This window comes from Cryptomeria japonica, chromosome 2 (assembly GCF_030272615.1).
Source record: "Cryptomeria japonica chromosome 2, Sugi_1.0, whole genome shotgun sequence".
Taxonomy (NCBI): Eukaryota; Viridiplantae; Streptophyta; class Pinopsida; order Cupressales; family Cupressaceae; genus Cryptomeria; species Cryptomeria japonica.
In genome coordinates this window covers 318102822-318122344 of record NC_081406.1, presented here as the reverse complement: position 1 = coordinate 318122344, position 19523 = coordinate 318102822, and the positions used below count along the sequence as shown (strand labels likewise).

The window sequence follows — 19523 nt, the reverse complement described above, 5'->3', positions numbered from 1 at the left end:
GAATGCCATACGAAAGTATGTCCTTAGGCAGTCATGAAGCTCGCCTTCTTGGAACCCCTTGGTCCCAAGCCCTCCAGGAAATCGAAGATGAGTTCGAATCCTGTCTTGGGTGTAACCTCTTACACCCAAGCCATCCAAGGAAGACCCTTGTCTATTCCTTGCCCTGGGTGATGCCTCCATCATCCAAGTCCTCAGAGGGGACCGGCCAGATTTGTCTCTTCTTGGTTGAGTTTAATCAGCCAAGCCATACATATGCATATAGATATTCAGTATATATACTGCCCTAGGGATTATCATAATCCCTCCTTTAAACTAAGGGAGTTTCCCCCCTATAGCCTCCATCATGTAATCACATTTATAATACATTTTGCATTTTATTACTATTTTCCATTCCATAATCCACATTTACATATTCCTGATTAACATGTAGTCCCTAACATATATTCATAAAAATGTTCATTAACCAATATTCACATTTATTTCTTAACATATATTCCTACCATTCATTGATATGTATTTATTACTGATGTCCATACATATTCATTAACATATGTATTAAAATATTCATTTAACATATGTACTAAAATGTTCATTATTTATATTCGTTAATATATATAATAAAATATTTATTATATTTATTAGTCTCGTAATGATTCTAGATATACATACGTATTCTACCTGGGTACCTATCTTTATTAATATATTCATATAAATAAATATTAGTGATACATGTAATCATGAATATGCACTAGTATATATGTGTGTGTGTGGTACACACGTCCACACACATATATATCTGTACACACGTCCACACACATATATACCCTTACCCTTCTTACCTGTCTGCAGATCGAAGTTGATGTAGGCGTTCGCAATCTGCAGTTGTCGTCTGTAGACGGGAGTCCTTGTTTGCCACGAGCCTTCCTTGCTTCCGTAGTGGTCGTTTCTAGACTTCCTTATTTCCTCCCCCATGTGCCCCCCTTTAGCAATAATAATTCCTTTTCCATAAATATTCTAGGCATCGAATAGTTGTATCTTATGGAGAATAGTCAAGCCAATTAATAATGATTAATTAATTCTTATCCCCTCTGTTAATTGCCTCCTTATGATAGTCGATAATAATCATTGGTTTATAATTAACTGACCAATCACCGTTCTTAATATTAGTTTATCCGCTGCTATTACTAATTTAATTCATGCCTCTTTATAGCATAACCCAATCAGTAGTAACATAGTAGCTATCTTCCTTCGATGCTTTGATGATTAATATTTATTAATTATAATTGGTACTGGTCCTTCTATTTTGTCATCTTCACTTATCGCTGCCCTCAGGATAGTTGATCACCGACAATAATACTCTTCATAATATAAATCACTGTCATAATATTGTGCGCCTTTAGGTTAGTTGCTTGATAACATTCTTCCCTTAATCATTAATGTTTAATGTTATATAAGTTGTTGACTGCTGTTTGATAATTATCAATACTTAGTTAATCACATTTCCTCTCAGCTCTTAGTCAGTAACATATTGTCATCGTGGTTCCTTCATTCAGTATGCTTTGCTGTCTTAATAAACTTACGTCTTTATTTTCAATTAATCTGTGTTACTTACATAAGTCATTGCTTCCAATTGTGATCACTACCAATGATCATTAACACCGTAATTGTTTCCTTTAAGCAATATCTCAGACTGTAATGACCGTGACGTCTCCTGATCACATAATTAAGTATAACTATGATACATATTGCAGACTATTAATATTACTATTAAATTCTGCACAAGGACATTATTTAAGCTTCATAAATTAAGCATATCACCAAGAAGACAGATGTTTCTGCCTGTAACTTAATAACGATTCTAAACTGATCTGATCGATGGTTCTTCATCATAATTACCGCTGCTTATTGTTTTACCTTAATTGCTTCTCTTTAAATATTAATCTCTGCTCCTTATTATTAAGTGTTTCCTTCTTCATATATCTTTGTAAGAGTTCATTTGTATATAATGAATAAATTAAAATATTAAATTAATAAACAATTAACAATATTTTAATTGCTATATCTAGGTCATATTTCTTGTAGGGAAAATATGATGATTAAGGATGGGACATGGCATAGAAAGAATGCACCTCCATTTGTGCTCTTTGTAATGTGCACTTCATAAATAATATTTAATTAATGAATTTTAAATAATCATTCATTAGTAATTATTATATTAATTAATAATAATAATTTCTTCATTTAGGGTCTCTCTCTTTCTCTTTGTATATATATAATGATCCAGGAGGGGACATAACATTTCAGATCCGCCCCTTAACCAGTTTCGGATCTGCCTTTTGTTGTATCAACCAGCAACCAAGGATTTGATCTTGAAATGACTTGTATGTCTCCAGCTGATGACTGTAATCAACTTCAGAACAGCAGGTCCTTTAATTGGCAGATCGCTTGATGAAGACCAATTGGCAGATCGCTTGATGAAGGCCACTCCTGTAACAACAGAGATGGATCGCTTTATGCCCAGCAGATAAAAGACTAAGTTCGTTGTCCTTCAGATTAGATTCGCATATGAGAGAGTAGATGATTTAATGTAAAAATGAAGTCAAGTTGTACTTTACTTATATGAGGTGAAGGACCTATTTAGGTCGGCTTTGACATTAATTCTTTTTATCCTTTTATTTCTTTTGTGTGAATTGTCTTTTGAATATAGGGTCGGCCCTATTTAGAGGGAACACGTTTCCCTTAGGGTGGCGTGAGGAATAGGTTAGGGAGTGGCATGTGAGAGAGGGCCCAACCCTATACGTTAAAGAGGGGCCAGCCCTTTGGGGCGGATTCCAATGTTGCCTAAGGCAATTGGAATCCGCCCCTCCTACCTAATTACAATCAACAATCTAAACCACCAATCTAGAAAGATCTCAAAATTTAAATTGAGACGGTGGGCATTGTTGACTTTCTTTTTAGTACATGAGGCCACCGCCATATATGAAAAAACCATCTTACTCCAATTTGCTATAGTATTTACTATTTGGACATATATAATAATGGTCTGCAATCTAACTCTGTTTGGCAATGTAATGAGATGAATTCAATCATTGCAACATTCATTTAATGGTGCTGGGAAAACAAAATCTTCGAAAAAATGCATATTGACTTACTCTATTATTTATCATAAAAATGGTATCAAACTTGTGTTGCAAAGTTATGATGAAATCAGACTCATTTTTATTCTTCCTAAACTTCCATCCTATTCCAAACAGCCTGAATTTGGAACCACAAGAGTAATGTCCCCATTTTTACACCTCCTTGTCCTATGAGCATTGGCTTAGTTTCAAGGATTTTGTGGCATCCGGTGATGGTTTGGAGTTCAGTTGGTGCTCTAGTTGTTGACAATGCTCTTTGTAGCATTCTCGTTTTTTCTGGTTTTGTTCTCCTTGGTCCTTGGAGAACACTACTATTTATAGTAAGTGCTCATTTTAGTGCCAGCATTTTTGGGCTTTTCTCGGTTTCTCCACCTCAATCCTTGGTAAACGCTACTATTTATAGTTAGTGCTCATTTCAACACTAATCATCATCTTTCAACATCAGTTATTTTTGGGCATGATTGATTTTTGTTTTCAATGTCTTGGTAAGTTTTCTGTAAGGTGGTGCAATAAAGTAATAAGTGACATTTTATTATTCACTTTAATGTTTAAATATTTAAAAGGTGTTTTCTTGTTCCCCAAGTTGGATTCTTAGGAGATGTGGAGGAATTAAGTTGTTTTAAAACATTACAAGTGCTTTTTTGAGGGAAAATAAAATATTTGAATTTTGAACTGCTTTAATTCCCTCCAAATTCTATAAATTGGAGTTTTGGCTCTCATTTCTCTCATTCAAAGTTTGCAAACTTAAGGAGATGCTGTTAGAATGAATAGAGGATTTCTTATAGGAGTTGTTGAGGAGAAAAACCCTCTTCAATCTTACTAGTTTCGATGGTCGAAGATCCACTCTAGCTGGTCTGATATTTTCACTCAGGAAATACATTGATTTCACAAAGTTTTTTGGAGACTCAGGATTTCAGAAAAATGAAGATCTTTAAGGTAAATTGATTGTGAGTTTTGGGTGATTTTGGCATTGAACTTAGGGTATTTTCGGTGTGCTTTCAGTGATTTTATAGATCTTTCTAGGGCTTGGTCATACCTCTTCATGTGCAGGCCGTACCCCCTCATTTTGGCACAATTAAGGACTGAAATTCATGGAATGTTTCTGGGTATCGTTGGTATCATTTTCTAAGTGTTGAGCAACTCTATAGTAGCTATTTTGCTGAAGTTATATGTCGAGTCTGTCTACTCCATAGAGGCCATAGTATCCTTACTAACCGTACAAGTATTTACAGCTGAATTTGTGTTTGTGGAGGTTTGCTGAAGGTTATTATTTGACTTTCCTCTTCCAAGCTAGATGCCTTGACCTTATTACTATCTGCTGAAGTTTGTGTGCTCAAAAATTGTTAAATGAATTAATGGTAAACTTTTGAAGGGAATCACCCCTATTCTTGGGTGCCCATTACAGAAGGTATGACTATAATTATTTTTAGACTTCTAGATTGGGCTTTCCGAGTGACTTGAAGTTAGTTTGGGCAGTCTAGGACAGACCTAAGTGAGTAACCCTCATGGTGGGAAGCAAATCCAGTATTTTGGTGTTCTTCATGAAGATTTGGGACTGTTTGGACCTGCAACAGTTGCAGCCCCATGTTTAAGTTTTTCTTTGGTCAAAGTTCAAACAAACCTATGTGCCATCCAAGAGTCTTAATTTCAAGTTATTTATGTCATGAAATATATGAATGTCTTCTTCATGCAAAGGATGTGTTTCAAAACTTTATTTTATCCAAAAAATTATGAACAATAGTTAACATGAACAATGAAATGTAATCACAAACTTTTATGACAATCAAGAATCAATTATGCATTCATTTCTTGACCTTTGTTTGACACTTTATTTGGCAAATTGTTAATTTAAAAAAAAAAGTAGGGGTGTTGTTAAAGTGGTATTTGTTGTCACAAAAGTTTGCACCCTTGCTGAGCTACCAGCCCAACAACCCTATGAAACATGAAAACAACCCCAAAGTGTGAGACCTTGCACAGGGGGTTGAATCTCTGGAGAAGGCCGGCTTCCTTTCTAATCCAATTGCAAGTGTTGAACCAACCCAACACTTCATTTTTTGCTTCTGAACCTACTCTAACAACTTGTAGAAGAAAAGAGGCGAGAAAATGCAGAAAGTAAGGAGGTGATGCACCAAGATAAGAGATGTCTCTTTCCTTCCCCCGAAATGACATAAGGAATTGATCAGAATATCATGGAGATGCACAAACTTCAATTACATAAATGACACGAAACGCATGATGGAGATTAGGATTTGTTGAATGTCAAAAGGGAAGAAGAATTTCCACAAATCACACTTAGAAACAAGTTAACACAGCATATATGTGACAGGAAGCCACAAAACACATACTTATCATTAAGGTAAGGAGACATACACAACATGCACAAATCAAAGAGAGGCAAGAATGATAATTCCGATTCATTTATAGGCCAATGGTCAAACTTATAGTTGCAGAAATGCAAGAAAATATACAAATCTTCAAGATAAGTGAAAGAGCAGAAGATAGCTCAAGCTAGCAGGGAGAGAACCCTTACACTGAGGCTTAATAACCTATTTATAGAAAACCGATCGCAGAGAAGAAACCAACGGTCAAAGAGGGAAAACCTTGACTCTTGCATGTAGAGGTGGATGTCAATCTGAGAAGATAGGGAAGTAGCTAGATCTAACATGATTGTGTGTGCAAGAAACTTGACCATACCCTAACAAAGCAATCCCAAGAAGGGAAGTAGATTTGGAAGGTGGATTGCCTAACAATCCAAGGTCAGAGCATGCAGACTTGATATGAAAACCATCAAGCAACCATAAATAGGCATGGCCTTGGACTCAACTTGATGGCAACCTGCAAAACACATTAAATGTGCCCCTATAGCTACATGAATCAAAATAGACAAGTTGTAGGAGTTGATGAAGCATCAAGATATTTGAATGTCAATGATCGGGCATATGGAAGTGTTGTTGGTCATCGAAGATCAAGCATTAGGCGTTTAAGAAACCATCGCTAGGGATGAAGAGTTGGGAACTCTGGAGTCTGAAAGACCAAAGGGACGAGGAGGCAAGAGAAGGATTCCGGGTTTCAAGGTTTGAGGAGATAGGTTAACGCTTACCCTTTGGGTAAGGGTTAGACTAGTTCCTCGAATCCCGAAATCTGACAAGGAGGGGGTTTCGAGTTTTGGGGAGACAGGCTAATGCTTACCCTTTGCGTAAAGGTTAGATTGGTTCCCCAAATCTTAAAATCCAACAAGGGGTTTCGAGGTTTGAGGAGATAGGCTAACGCTTACCCTTTGGGTAAGGGTTAGACTGATTACCCAAATCCCAAATTCGACAAGGGATTTAAGGTTTCAAGGTTCAAGGAGACAAGATAACGCTTACCCTTTAGGTAAGGGTTAGACCGTTCCCCCGAATCTCAAAATTCGACAAGGGATTTCAGGTTTCAGGCTTCGGGGAGATAGACTAATGCTTACCCTTTAGGTAAGGGTTAGACTGGTTTTGAATCCCAAAATTTGACATCCTTTAAGAAAAAAGGAAGAAGAGTGGGCTAGTGGACCCCGGGGGACTAAAGGCAAGGTGCAAGAATGAAGGGAGAAGACTCAAAGTCTGATCCATGACAAAGGAACACTTAGCATTTTCTTGATTCTCTAACTCGATGTTTGATCAACTGGTGGAACATATCTCTAATCGGTTCTCACTAATGGACCAAGGGTGTCATAAAATGACAACAGCATCGGTGCAAGTTTTTCCTTCTAACCTGTTGGTTGTGGTTGCTTGTTGTAGTCTTCGGATGCATGACAAAAATTGAGTAATTGTCTATTAGTTTCAATGGCTTCAGTTTAGTACCACTTTTTGCCAATTGCTAGAACAGAGTTGAAAGAGATGTCTACTGTTGATAAGTCTTTGTGTGAGTTGATGCAAAAACTGCTTAATCTGATGTAAGGACCCAAACATTAAAAGGGAGTATTTAAAGATAGTTGCAAAACCCAAATATATGGAACCAAAAACAAATAATGATGAAGCTGCATTCAAAGGCAACCATAGAGGAAGAGTACATAAGCCCTCCTAAAGAGAATAACATAGTGCATCCTTGTGAAGAAGAGTTAGATCATGGGAAAGATTGCCCTAGACAAGATACTAAAAGTAACCTTCAATTTTATAATAATCCTCTCTTTGAGATGAAAGCAGAGATATCATTTGATAATGCACTTAACGAGGTTAAGTACTAGGATGATCTCGTTGAGAGATGTGTAGAAGAAAGTTGTATCACTTGATATTAATGAGGGTTTGGAGCATGCTAAAATTTTCAAATCAGCAACCGTTGATAAGCTTTTTGATCATTTTGATGATGCTAATTCAGTTTATGAGCAGGATGTTACAAATCATGAAATATACAGGATGGATTCACAAAAGAACTTGGTTGGGAAGTATGCATTTGCGAAAAATGCATGGTTTGAGTCTATTGCAATTTTCAGACCAGCAAGTGGAGGTAACGAATTTGACCATCTTTGGGACTATAATTCAATGCATGAAGGTAATCATGAGAGAAAAGGATTGATGCTTTGTACTTTGCCATTATAAAATTGTTTTCATCAAAAGATGCATCATAAGAAAGGTAAAGAAATCCATGCACATCTACACACAAGAGTATGGGATCTGAGGGCTCCATTAAGATATTGGTCATCAACAATTAAGGGCTATCCTCCATGCAAGAATCATAGTATGCAAGTTGAAACCACAGTTGTTCTCTCATATTGTTACGGTATTGAGTCCACTTTGGGTCAGCCTTGCATGGTATGTGATGTTGCATTTGGTATAAGTGAAATCACTAGTATAATGGCTCAAAAAATACCTTGTAGCAGCAGGATCATAAAGAAATCTGTCCAGCTGATTGTGGAGAATTTTCAGGGTTAGAGCATTTCAGCAATTCATTGATTGTTAAGAAAGTAACTATACGGCTTTTGCAAAATTCAAGTTTAGTTGCATTATGCTAGATAACGCTTGTGGGGGAATGAATCTTTGGGGGCTACCATTAATGATGTTCATATCAAGAAAACTATAACCTCCATTAGCTCTATCATGTCACAAATTTTGAAAAAATATGAAGTTTTTACATGGGATATTATGATGCATGGCGACTTCATTGTCTTGAAGACACCACCATTAAATGACATGTGGAATGAAATCATGATATGCAAAATGATGGATTTAGTTATTTCACCATGGAGCATTTGTGCAAAGGCTCACCAGCTAGGCGTATTGGAGGTTTAGGATGACAGAGGGACTATTATATGGAGGCCTATGGGACAAATTTTCAGATTTGGTGCAGCTGTCATCCTTTCAATCAGCCATCACATGATTTTAGTTGATTGCATACAGGTTAGTTGGCAAGCACTTCCAATCAAGGAATGGAGCCTTTATTGGTTGGGGTTTATTGGCAAAGAATTTTCAGTCTTTGGACATTCAATTCTATGCTTACATCTCCCATACATATTAGAATTATTCATTATTGCAGCTGCTGTCCCAGTTTTGTATTGTTGATTTTGATAAAATCAGCCGATGAGCTGATTTGTTTTGAGGACTTACTAGTAACATGGCAAGCATTGGTGGACAGGATAAGGTGCACATGGCATAAGGTGATAGATAAGTTTTATGAAATTGTCATTAGTAGGGGGCATTACCTTGTTGATCTTCTAGATTTCATAACTAAACATGAGATGGTGTTTGTGGAACCCAACTACATACAAGATATAACATCCTATGATAGTCCTACCATCCCTTGCATCATGGAGACATTTCTTCTTGTTATCTCTTTGATGGGACATAGGGTATGAAGGGACTTTGATATCATGTTGAATTTGAATAGGTTGTAACCTATTGAGCAGATGATTACAAGAACCATGAGATTACCTTTTGGGAAGATACTTCATTTTGATGATGTTTGGTTTGTATTGGTCACTCTCTTAAAGAGGATATTGAATTATAAATCCACAATTTCCAATTTCCAAGCTGCTGAACTTCATTCATTATTAGCGGATGAACAGTTACTGTCACAATCTTGGCATTTACTTCAGTATGCAACATATTGTGGGAGAATTTTCAGTCATGGTTCAATTGTTTGTAACTTCCATACTGGTGATTAATGTGTGTTGCAGTCATTTCATATTGCTAACCTTCATATTTACAAATGTTGCTTTGATGGTTGCAACTGATTGCATGAATCTGTGTGCATGAGACTTCCACTTTGGCACTTTGAGTTTGAGTACTAATGAGGGGTTATCAGTTTATGATAACGGAAGCATTTCCAGGATGACTATTGACTCTAATTTTCAGATTTAACACTATTGTCATCTTTTATATCAGCCACCTGAAAGGGGTTTGTGTGATTGTTGGTGGTAACTTGATGAGAAATATTCTTCCTTTCAGCCTCTGTGTGTATGTTGATTTGAAAATTAGGAACCCAGGAGTATACATGATTGGTGAAATGGTTTCACAGTGTAGAAAATTTGAAGCAATTGATTGTATCATAATGGAGTAGTGGAGTCAAAGTAAGGTATATTTCTCATATTGATTTGGGATCCTGAAATCATGTTGTGTTTAGTCTGGGATCATTCAGCATATAAGATGGCATTTCTTGAGGACAAGCAATCTTTGGGGAGGGAGGACTGTAATGTCCCCATTTTTATGCCTTCTCGTTTTGTGAGTGTTGGCTTAGTTTTAAACAAGGTTACCAGGAGATGGGGGTACTTGGAGACTCTAAAGGTTGGTATTGGTACTGATACGACTAATTTTCAAAAATAGGAGATGGGTGTACATGGAGACGCGAATTTTTTTAAATAAAATTTAGTAATTTCCAAAACATATCATGACAAAGAACTTTGAAAACAAAAACAGTGGTAAAGTTTAAAATTAACTTTAAAATTGAAATTAAAATTGTTTATATTGCTGATACCATAGCCAGTCTAAATTGTTCAGTGAAAGTAAGGTAATATAGATGTTCAGAAAACTCAATGTTGCCAGCTAAATAGTAAAGGCAATTTCTCTTTAGACTATTACATTGATAAGAAATCGGTCCTCTCAAAAAGTCTACATTGTCAATAGATCCAATCACTATAACGTTGCATGGATTTTTATCTTTCTATGAAACAATTTCCTTATTAGTCATTTCCCTACAACTTTGCTTTGCTGCAAGCTTATCTTATTTATTTGCTTTATTTTTTTTGCCTTTTTACTACATTTTGCCCTAAGTTTTCTAGGAGGAGATGTCAATTTTTGGTCGGGAAGGAGACGGCAGCCAAAAGCACCTTATGCATCAAGAAGTTTATGGAGACTTCTTTGGTACTGGTACGCGTCTCCAGGGATAGGAGATGGGTCTCCTGGTAACTATGGTTTTGAGGATTTTGTGGCATTCTAATGATGGTTTGGAGTTCACTTGGTGCTCTAGTTGGTGACAACACTTTGAGTTCTAGGTTTTTCTAGTTTTGTTCTCCTCAGTCCTTGGAGGACACTCCTATTTATATTAAGTGCTCGTTTTGGCACCAATCTTTCTGGGTTTTTATGGGTTTGTCCTCCTAAGTCTTTGGAGAATATTACTATTTATAGTCAATGCTCGTTTTTGCACCAATCATCATCCTTCAACATCAGTTATTTTTCAGCATGATTGATTTCCATTTTTTGTGTTTTGACAAGTTTTTTGTAAGGTGGTTGATAATATTTTAGTATTTGCACTAAAGTAATAAAGTGGCATTTTATTATTCACTTTAGTGCTTAAATACTTACAAGATGTTTTTTTTGTTCCCCAAGTTGGACACCTAGGAGATGTGGACTTAAGTTGTTTTAAAATGTTATGGGCGATTTTTTGAGGCAAAATAAAATCTTTAGATTTTAAAATGCCCTAATTCCCTCAAACTCTATAAATTGGAGTTTTGGTTCTCATTTCTCTAATTCAAAGTTTGCACACTTAAGGAGATGTTGTCGGAATAAACAAAGGAGTTCTTCCAAGAGTTGTTGAGGACAAAAACCCTCTTCAATCTTACTAGTTTCAGTGATGGAAGATCTACCCTAGCTGGTCTGGAATTTCCACTCAAGAAATACAATGATTTCACAAAGTTTTTATTGGAGACTCAAGATTTCAGAAAAAAGAATATCTTTAAGGTAAATTGATTGCAAGTTTGGGTGATTTGGCATTAGACTTTGGGTATTTTCAGTGTCACTTTAAATGATTTTGTCGAGATTTCTAGGGCTTGGTCATACCTCTTCATGTGCAGGCTGCCCCTCTCATTTTGGCACAAATAAAGACTAGAATTTGTTGAATGTTTCTGGGTATTGCTGCTATTATTTTCTGAGTGTTGGGTGACACTGTGGCAGCCATTTTGATGAAGTTCAATGCTGAGTCTGTCTACTCCATAGAGGCCATACTGTCCTTACTAATCGTACAGGTATCTACAGCTGGGTGTGTGTTAGTGGAGGTTTACTGAAGGTTATTATTTGATTTTCCTCTTCCAAGCTAGATGCCTTGACCTTATTACTATCTTCTGAAGTTGTGTGCTCAGAAATTGTCAAATGAATTAATGGTGAATGTTTGAAGGGAATTGTCCCTATTCTTGGGTGCCCATTGCAGCAGTTATAACTGTAATTATTTTCAGACTTCTTGATTGGGCTTTTCCAAGTGAGTTGAAGTTAGTTTGGACAGTTTGATCCAGACCTGAGTGAGTAACCCTTGTGGTGGGAAGCAAACCCAGCGTTTTGGTGGTGTTCTTCATGACGATTTGGGACTGTTTGTAATTGCAACAGTTGCAGCCCGGGGTCTGATTTTTTCCTTGGTCAAACAGACCTATGTGTCATCCAAGAGTCTTAATTTCAAGGTATTTATGTCATGAATTATATGGATGTCTTCTTCATGCAAAGGATGTGTTTCAAAACTTTATTCTATCCAAAAAACTATGAACAACAGTTAACATGAACAATAAAATGTAATCACAAACTTTTACGACAGTCAAGAATCAATTGTGCATTCATTTTTTGTCCTTTTTTGTTCAAACTTCAATATTTATTTGGCAAATAGTTACTCACAACAAAAAAAATGTAGGGATTTATTACAAGTATAAAATGAGTCCAAGTTAAAAAAAGGGCAAATTTTCCCTAAGGCTAGGGGCACACATTCCCATTGCATCCTGGACCACCAGTCAGAAGTAAATGATTTCCAGAAAAGGATAATTGGTTTCGATTCTTCAAATACATGTATATACATAAAACCAACACGACAAAACATATATACATAAAACCTATATTATAGACAAAGTTGTTACTCACAAACTAAGTTAATAACAATAATAAAATGAATGTTTAGGTCATATTGGCTGAAATGCACATTTGAATTTCTTATGTCAGAAATCCATTAATGAAGATGCAATGCTGTCCCAGACCTCTCTTTCATGTGCATGTTAGTAAAATAGTTCATGTACATGACATGAACTGAGACAAAATAATGAATTTTATGAATGCACAACAAAATCTTCATGATAGCCATGGTGCAAATTAGGAAACCCAAAGTACAGAATAGGTAGGCTAACCTGAGAATACTGCATTTCCAGTCTCCTTAAACTCAAAGGTTGCATCCATGCCTCCATCATATTTGGAAGCAAAAGTATCAATAGAATATGTTCCTTGTTCCACCCCCCAACCTTCCAGTGCTTCGGGACGGTTAAATTTGGCTATTGTAAGTTTGCTTTTACTGCTTCGTCCAGCTCGTAGTTGGGCTAACCTGTGGTTATAGTCCTGCACAATCAGATGTCATATAATGGTTACTCATTGTCATATTTGAAAATTGTGGGATTTGTAATTAATACCAAACAGCACATTTCACTGCAAGCTATATAATAAGCACATAGATTATGGTTATTTTTCCAATTATTGATTGCCTGACATGCTCATATTTCTTGACCGCATTATTAAAATCGTATCAAGAGTAAACATCAAGATAGATTTCCCAAGCATAGATTTCAATAGCAAAAGGTTGAGCAAAGTTAATTGTTTCATAGATTAAAATGTTGTAATTGAGATAAAAAACACTGCATACTTGTGAAAAGAATTTGACAAAATGTGAAAAGTTGCAATCCTGAAAATTAAGAAAAGGGTGCCCAGTGGGTTTGGGTGAGTAGTGAGGAATGATGAGTTCCAAGGTTTCATTCCCATGGATGGACACTTAATAGTGACCATGGGATAAACTTGAGGTATGGATCAAACTTATGGTAATGCATATCACCATGGAGCACCTTGAGGTATGGTTGAGCATAACCATATTAAGCACCCAAGTTCATATTCATATTCTCTAAGAGCTTAGCCCAGTGTCTGACCTAGCATTTAAGTCAAATGGGCAGATTCGTATGGTAAATCACCGGGAGCTTTCATAATGGAGACCTCTGTTCAAATCCCTAAGAGATATGTGACATGCACAAATTATAAATGTTGAATTAGGTAGAACTACCACATTCAATTCTTGGTGTGTCATATACCCCAGTGGAAGTGGCCAACTAAAAATCCTGCGTGAATTTGTAAGAAGAAACACCCTTTGATCATGCCACCTAAGCCAGTTATACCCATGAGGAAAATTTACTGATCAAGAAAAGAAAGTTAAGAAAAGGATGCTCTTTGCTATTTGATAACAAAACAAAATAAATTTTTGAAAACAATAAACGATAAACTGGAACTAAGGGAAAGAATATTATTGTCATGGACATTAAAATTGCAATGTGTCATAGATCCAAACCTGGAAAGCTTTTGACAAGTTGTACACACCAAAATGATCCACTCTATTAAGATCTCCAGTAAGAGTGGAGCGTGCGGTAGCACAGTAAATGACTTTACTACAACCTTCTACAGCATCTTTGAGTGTTGACGGTTCACCTACATCACCAACCACTATCCCTATTGATCTTGGAAGCATATCTAGTATTTCTGGATCTGCTTTTCGCACTAAGGCCTGAATTGAGAAAAATGCCTTAGGCCAACTTGCAAAAATTGCATAAATAGTAATGATTAAAAAAAATTGCGAGTGTTTTGCCAAAAAGTTCTAATCGAAAGGACTTGATGAATATATGTCTATGCTTAAAGATGCATCATTCCCACTTTCAAAAATATTAAATTAGATATGTGACTGCAGCCTACTAACAGAATTTAATTATAACATTGAATGCCCATCAGTCACAAAAATGGATAAAACAACTGCTATGAATTACCTGTTATAAGTAAACAATGCAAATACATAGTGCATCTCCTTCGAGCTAGAACGTGAAAGGTATAAGTAACTCAAATAACGTCAAAGTAAAGTAATGAAGCAGAAAACCCTATACAACTACGAATGTTAAATCTTACTTTGACTTTGTAGCCTCTCAGCATAAGCTTTCGGGCAACAATGCGACCAATACGGCTCGTGGCTCCGACAAGCAGAACAGTGGTGTCTTGTGCACCAGGAATTGTGAATTCACACATGGGTCCTCCCACAAGCACTGACTCATACTCCTCATCAGTTCTTGGAGTTCGGGACAACTGACCCAATTCAGAAAATTTTCTCCACACTTCATCAAATACCTGTCTTGATTTCCTACCAAGTCCAACAGGATTCACATCCTCAAGTGAGAGAGAAACAGATTGCTTTCCCTCTTGTTCTTTGTCATCCTCTTCGACTTCATTTTTAGGACTAGCAAAGGGCACTGTCTTTTTGTTAATTGATGTAAAACCTGTTGGTTTCCTAACTAATGTTTCGCCAAAAAGTTTGGAAGGGAGGCGTTGCTGTGGGTAACAGTTCTTGTTGTTGTGGACAGATATCAGTGGAATTATATTGACTACAGCAGGGATTGACATCTATGCTTTATTTTAAAGGGAATAAACTTGACAATTCACAGAGAATTAGAGACTATACTAATCAAAAGTTTGTGTTCCCATCCCATGAACCCTTACATTAAAATTCAAGAGTTCAGAATATTGTCCAGATTTCTGAACAGTGTACATTGGTCGAATAATATTTCAAATTGCAAGCAGAAGAAATGCTCAATTCTCAAAATAAATGAACAAATTGTTGATGAATGCCTTAAAATGAGATTGTCTGAGAGGAAGATCTACAAAATTGGAGACTCCAATTGGGCTTTTTTATGTTTACAATTAGTCAGATTTTGTATTGGCAGTGATTTATGTGGAGAAATTGATAATCGAGCAGTTGAGGTCTCTGAAAGAACAGCATGACAAACCAACCGGATCCAATTGTGCCACGTATTCGGTCTACTTTTAATTGCTTGGTCGACAGGTGGCAAGCAGACATGGCCTAGAAAATGGATAAAGGACCGAACCATTTATCTCTGTCGAATAAAATATTCTGCACAAAATCTGCTTAGTGTTCATTATCGAAGGAGGGATGACAGAGACTTGTTGGCCTCACGTTTGTGTTTTTGTCACTTAGATAAGGGAGTACCGTTTTGTGAGGCAACCAGTGCACCGGAACTTTTGTAAGTAGGTATGGGGAAGGACTCTGAACAGACAATCTCTCCTTCCTTCCAAAGGAAATGACCTCTGTCATCACCGGCCTAGAATTTGACGGCCACCCCTCCCTGTCATATGAATCTTTTATGACAGTATAGTCATCAATTTTCTTTTTAATTTATGAATAGTTTAATATAAATTTTTTTATATTTAAATATTTTTATCAATTTAATAAATAATACACATTTATATTTAAACATTTTTATCAATTTAATAAATAATACATATCAAATATGAAAAATATTTTTTATTTTTAATAAATCAATATGCAAATAATTTCTTTATTAATTTAAAGTCTATTATTATATATTATTGAAATTAGTTAATTATTTTTAATAGAGATTATAATTTTAAAAATGTCACTAACAAGTAAAACATATAATAATCTAAAATGAAAGATAGAAACTATTTTAATTTATTAATTAAAATTGAAGACATATTTTTGAAGCATCTAAACAAAAATAAATATATTAATTATATATAAAATATTATTTTGTAATGAGATATTGAATTAAAACAAGAAAAGAGAACTGTGCGTAAAGAAGAAAAATAAGTTGCACAGAAAGAAAGACAAGACTTAATAAAAATACATGCAATAAAAAGAATAATTTACTTGTAATTTCTAAATTCACACTCAAAAATCTTGTTTATAATAAAAATAGAAACTAGTCTAATTTTTGTAATTACAATATTTTAAAAAATTAGAAATGATTATATCTTATCATTTCAATTATGAAAAAGTTTCTAAATTGATATTTAAGACAATCTTATAAAAAATATTAAAAAATTAATTGACAAAGTTTCTAAATTTATATAAGAAAAAAGATACTAAAAATTCATATAAAAATAATATAAAACTAGAAACAAGTATATCTTAATCCTACCATTTTAAAATATTCTAAATAAATTCTATATATTTATAATAAACCTTGTAAAATAATATATATCAATATTACAAATTATAATAATATATAATATATATTACCTATTATGTTTTTTTATGGTTTATTAATAATTTTAAGTGTCATATAATACGGTCTAAAAGTGCAAAAACGGCCATATAGACCGTCAAATTCGAGGCCTGCATCATGGTACAAGTGTTCGGGGGTTATTTTACAAAGGTTGATTTTTATTATTTATTATATTTATTATAATTCATTGTTAGAGATTGAATAATTTTTTATATTATATTATAATTCATTGTTAGAGATTGAATTCAATTTATTAGGTTCATTATGTATTACTTTGAATTAAATTTGTATAAATTTTGATCTAATTTATTTTCATAAATGTAAATTTAAATGGTAAATTTTGTCAACTTTTTTTATTAGATATTGTGAGTCGAGTCAAAATATATTTGTGTGATTTATGTGCTATGTTCTTATTTATGAGGATATTCATTAGTCATTTTGAAATCATGGAGGAATACTAGAATGCAAAAAGAACATCTAAATCAAAGAGCTTTAAAGAGAATCTATTATGCATTATTTGCATCATAGATATCATTACACACTCCTTATTGCCTCATATCTTTCATTCAAAGCCTTAAAAGTTAGTGTATTAAGAATTTGATTAAGAAGAACATGGATCTCATAATTTAAAATATTCTCCAAATGTGTTTGTAAACACTATCAATCCTTATATTTAAATATCATAATATCAAGGTGAACATAGTTTAGTAATTGGTTTCTATCAATTCATTTTTGTGCATATGTGCTCAAGTATGTGCACCAAATCATTTTGACACTCACACGGATAAATTTTGCAAGCATGGATTTGAATTAGAGCAAATTAGAATCAAATTGTAAACTATAAGGCACTTGACAAATCAAATCAAAAAAATCTAGGTGTGTGGTGAATCGGTACCTTGTGCCTCCAACATCATTTTCCCATCACCAAAATCTAAGTATCTCGTTTAAATGCATTTAGTTTAGCATCTATTGTTTCTAGTACATGCTCATTATCCTAGATCATATTTATTTATCTTGTGATTTAATTAATTGTTCTAGAATGTTTAGGAAAGGGCACTCTTCAGTTCTTTATAGTTTTTTGTGAACTTGGCATTCCTACACCTTCTATAATTTTTTTCTTAAGGTTTATTCCTTCTACATTAAGGTTTTAGATCTAATATTTCTAATTGTTACATATTTCTTTTAGATTTAATTAGAGTCTATAGATCTACCCTATATTGTGCTTCATTGTTCCATTTTGATAAGGGTTTGGTTAATCATTATTTGTTTTATATTTGATCCCTATCCACCAACTCATCATCCCACCCTTAGATTGTGCATTTTTGTTATTTCATTTATCATGTGTTCTCGTAGACCCTTGCCTTTAGCTTTGTATTCATGCATGTTGTTAACAATAATCTACTTGTGTGCAATAGATCAATGACTAAGCACTTTGATGGCATATGCACTAGCATTCTCTTTGTCTCACCTAAAACACATTGATCCATGTAACCCCTACTTGCTCTATGCACTACATATTATAGATTTCATGTATGCATAAAGAATCACATACATTCACACAAATAACACTCAATAAAGACATAATTATGTATGTTATTTTAGTAACAATATATTAATCACTTATCTCTGCCAACTTGTTATTACTATTACAATATAAGAGTTATATATGTGCATATACCCAAGCACCACTTAGACTATGTATAAATGCATATAAAACTTGTCCTTAAAGAAAACTTACTTTAAAGCCATATGTGATTTACAATGTGTCTCAAAATACTCTTTATCTCTAATTACAATCTATGTGTGCTTTATAATTATGGATGTATACAAAATCATGTGCAATCTATTTATAACTAGGCACTATATATGGTGCTAATTCAAAAGGTTACAATTGAGCACCAACATCCTCCCAACAGATATTTTAGTTTTGTCATCACATTAAAAAAATCCTTAAACAAAACTAGAATAATAAATAGAACTCTAACATAAAAAAATAAAATACAATTATGTATTCCCATGACCATCCTCATTTTGCACATCATTCTCTTGTGCAAACTTAAGTGCAATTATCATATTACTTTAAAAATAGAGTTCCGCGTGTGTAATATTGATAACAATCTCCTCTAACTCGTTTGTTTCATCAAAACTTGTAAGTAAACATGGAGTAGAAAAATCAACTTCCTACACTAATCTTTAAAGGAGAAGTGAATATAAAACTTTTGAATCTAATTTAAACTATTAGAGAAAATAGAGAAACACATGTAATAGCACAGTTAATTTATAACACATACATTTGTATTTATGTTGAAGAAAAAATATTTGGAGAGAAATTCCCCCCTCCACTCCAAAACCTACTCAATGTATTATCAAATCAAATAAAAGATTACAACACTTGCAAAGAAAGGCTTCGTAAGAGTTTCACCAACATAAAGATTATTTTTGGTAACACTCTAGTACCTACAAATTTAGATATACATACAATTCCTCAAGTACTCAATTTATAGATAAATGAACAAGTTAGAAACTATTTGTGGCTTGCAATACCATGTTCCAAAACCCCTACAAGTTTGGTATATGATTTCCAACATCAGCTTTGGAAATTAGATCACTTAGACTGAAAGTTGCATATTCTCTTACATTCTTACAACTCTCATAACTAACTAAATTTATCCACCCAATAGGGATGCCCAACTTTCATTATTTCCTATTTCAAATTAAGCACTTCATGACAAATAATAAGGCTTATATCATAGTTGGTCGATATTCCAATAAAACTTCCTCTACTCTTGGGTCTTATACATCATAAGATTGTGTCACAGAATCCCTATAAATAGGGTACTCCAAATGTGTTGTAGATAGACATTTTAAATGCACCTTATATTACTCCACAAAGTGTT

General features: G+C 34.4%; 1 protein-coding gene across 2 annotated transcripts in view; it reads right to left on the bottom strand.

The window, feature by feature from the left end:
* LOC131027218 (protein HIGH CHLOROPHYLL FLUORESCENCE PHENOTYPE 173, chloroplastic) overlaps positions 1–15549 on the bottom strand; it is an 82437-nt gene extending 66888 nt beyond the window's left edge. Inside the window, exons 1-3 of one of the 2 annotated variants that reach the window (XM_057957224.2) lie at positions 14495–15548; positions 13890–14102; positions 12694–12898 (exon numbers count right to left, since the gene is read on the bottom strand). In XM_057957224.2, the coding sequence (XP_057813207.2) occupies positions 12694–12898; positions 13890–14102; positions 14495–14983 (907 nt within the window). In that variant the 5' untranslated portion in view covers positions 14984–15548. Of the gene's footprint in view, positions 1–12693; positions 12899–13889; positions 14103–14494 lie in introns of both variants that reach the window. The other variant, XM_057957225.2, reaches the window with a different exon arrangement.
* Positions 15550–19523: the final 3974 nt, after the last annotated feature.